The sequence below is a fragment of the Octopus bimaculoides genome, chromosome 4, assembly GCF_001194135.2.
Source record: "Octopus bimaculoides isolate UCB-OBI-ISO-001 chromosome 4, ASM119413v2, whole genome shotgun sequence".
NCBI classification, from domain to species: Eukaryota; Metazoa; Mollusca; class Cephalopoda; order Octopoda; family Octopodidae; genus Octopus; species Octopus bimaculoides.
The window spans coordinates 107,940,693-107,943,977 of record NC_068984.1 but is presented as its reverse complement, the minus strand read 5'-3'; the positions used below and the strand labels follow the sequence as shown (position 1 = coordinate 107,943,977).

Here is a 3,285-nt window from a genome sequence, read left to right as displayed (position 1 = left end):
ATATATGTGTCGAACTACCTGTTATTGGTATACCCCAGCAACAAGAATAAATCTCATTTCGTATAAAAGAATACAGAACTTATATACAATTTCCTCTAATGCACGCTCTTGGATGTCTCTATATTCTAAGCGTTGTAGAAACTCACTGACAAAATATGTTTCAGATATTGAATCGTAATTTTGATTATAAGAATGGACAGTTCCACAGATCAATGAAACAGTGGAGGGAGTTAACCCAATTACTGCTGTGACGCACTTATTGCTGTATTCACTTAACTTTCAATAACCCCAGTCTAGCAAGCTGTAAGTACTCACTCAGTTGTAAAGAGGCAATAGGAAATTGATTCATAGGATTTTCGTTAGTTTTTGTAACGGTCTTGAAATACTTATTTTGGTGTGGAGGCGCGTGGTTTAGTGTTTAGAGTTTTGAACTCATGATTGTAAGATTGTAGTTTCGATTTCTGGACCAGGTGACGCGTTGTGTCCTTGAGTAAAATACCTCACGTTGCTCCAGTTCACTCAATTGGTAAAAATAAGTAATCCTGCGACGGACCAGCGCCCCGTCCAGCAACAACAGCAAAAGGCCGAACGAACAAAGGGGCGACTCTACAATTTACTCGAAAAAGTAGTCTAATCGTTTTCCAGTCATATATCCAACCGTTTTAACGAATGGAAGGATGCATTGAGTAATGAAGTCTACAATACGACGAGATGGACATAGTTGAGACGCTGTTGATCAAGGATGGCAGGGGACTAAACAACAACAAGAAAATCTAAAACTACTTACCACAATACTGACAGTATCTTCGACAGTTGACCACTGCAAATTTAAACAAGACAGCGCTGCATACATCAAATCCTGTATAATCGGCACATCGCGGATCTATATCTAGGCAGTCAGCGGGTACTAATGTAGAACCGAGACAGGAGAAAAAAAAAAAAAGAAAAATTAACATTAATATATAAAATACATCCAATGTGCTCACTCCGTCACATACTCTTCCTCGCTACATACATTCACACTAACACACACACACATACATACAAACACACACACACACACACACACACACACACACACACACACACACACACACACACACACACACACACACACACACACACACACACACACATACAGGCACACATACATATATATAATCATATATACACATACATACACATAAAACATGCATACATATATACATAAATACAGACACACACACACACACACACACATATATATGTGTGTATATATATATATATATATATGCATACACATACATAAATGGTTTATATGAGGCTATATATAAAAACAAGATTTTAACATCAAAGTGAAAGGTCACACATACATATATATAATCATATATACACATACATACACATATGCATAAAACATGCATACATATATACATAAATACAGACACACATATATATATATATATACATACATGCATATATATATATGTATATAGATATATATATATGCATACACATAAATAAATGGTTTATATGAGGCTATATATAAAAACATTTTAACATCAAACTGAAAGGTCACTCATTACCTTTTTACATATTTATAAATTTTTACAAAGAAAATGTCGACAGTGACTTTGAAGTTTCGGCTTAGTTAGCCATCATCAGGTACTGCTTATCCTCTAAGACACTATATACCTTTTCCCTTGTATATAATGAAAATTAATTTGAATAAATCATCAATAATAAATATATCTAAGAATAAAACAATCAGGAAGACGTTTTAGGAAAATTACAGAACGAAGGCGGTAATTAGAGTAACAACTTTAGAAAAACTTAAAACGAATCATTAGGGCATACAATTTCAGAATATGGTCTATTACATTATCTATTGTTGTTGTTGGCACTCCGTCGCTTACGATGTCGAGGGTTCCAGTTGATCCGATCAACGGAACAGCCTGCTCGTGAAATTAACGTGCAAGTGGCTGAGCACTCCACAGACACGTGTACCCTAAACGTAGTTCTCGGGGATATTCAGCGTGACACAGTGTGACAAGGCTGACCCTTTGAATTACAGGCACAACAGAAACAGGAAGTAAGAGTGAGAGAAAGTTGCGGTGAAAGAGTACAGCAGGGTTCGCCACTATCCCCTGTCGGAGCCTCGTGGAGCTTTTAGGTGTTTTCGCTCAATAAACACTCACAACGCCCGGTCTGGGAATCGAAACCGCGATCCTATGACCGCGAATCCGCTGCCTTAACCAATGGGCCATTGCGCCTCCACTCATTATCTATTACAGAAAAGGAAATCGACCTATGGTCTTTTTTGGGATAGGAAAGTAGTCAATCGCATTAATCAAGCTTATTGATGTTGGTCTGGTAAGTTATTTCAAGGTTAGGTATAGTTAGCATACAGGAACGATTTGTTCTTAAGATATCTGTATCTAACGATTAATTTATCACGTTGATTGTAGTCAAGTAGTACGGAACATACCAGATACACAGTTCGCACTAAGTACCACCACTACATTTATATGGATGTGTATTAAATACGATGGATCAAACAATTTTAACATCCAGTGTTACTATCAATGACAGAATGTACAAATTTAGCTAATGATGTATTATTAACCTTAGTTTTTATGTGTAGGTATAGACCTGTGATTATTTCAACGAAGTTTAAACAAGGAAAACGACCAAGCTTTCATATTGCTTCACATGATATATATATATATATATATATATATATATATATATATATATATATATATATACATACATATATATATATATACACACACACATATACACACACATAATACTCACCTAAACCCCCAAACCCCCCACTCATGTACTTATATATACGAAATACTTTCCTGAGAAGAGTACCGAAGTTTAATGGTTTTGCATGTCATATCCACGTTAAGTAAGAGATATAGAATTCTACTCTGACCTAATACGGCTTCCGTTGCTTATAACGAATTTTTACCCTGCCTGGCGACTACTTGTGACCACAGTGACTTCTTAATTCCTCTTTTATCAGAAGAGGTTAAATTTGCTCCAGCATGCAGTTGCTAATGAATATTTGCTACAGATGACGTTCATGGAAGAAGAAATCTAGATATAGTAATTCCACCGCTGCTGCTGGAAGCCGACGTTTGCTACTGATATACTTCTGTTTTAATTTTGCGCTATACCTCTATTTGAGATGCTTTCTTAGACGAGTGCCGCAGTTTTCTGGCTTTCTGCAGCAGATCCATATAGAATGATACACACACACACACACACACACACACACACACACACACACAC

At 36.3% G+C, this 3,285-nt stretch overlaps 1 protein-coding gene across 1 annotated transcript in view; it reads right to left on the bottom strand.

The window, feature by feature from the left end:
• Positions 1-3,285, bottom strand: part of LOC106875400 (cysteine-rich motor neuron 1 protein) — a 40,372-nt gene that overhangs the window by 1,268 nt on the left and 35,819 nt on the right. Inside the window, exon 9 of the mRNA XM_052967662.1 lies at positions 788-907. Coding sequence (XP_052823622.1) covers positions 788-907 — 120 coding nt within the window. The remainder of the gene's footprint in view (positions 1-787; positions 908-3,285) is intronic.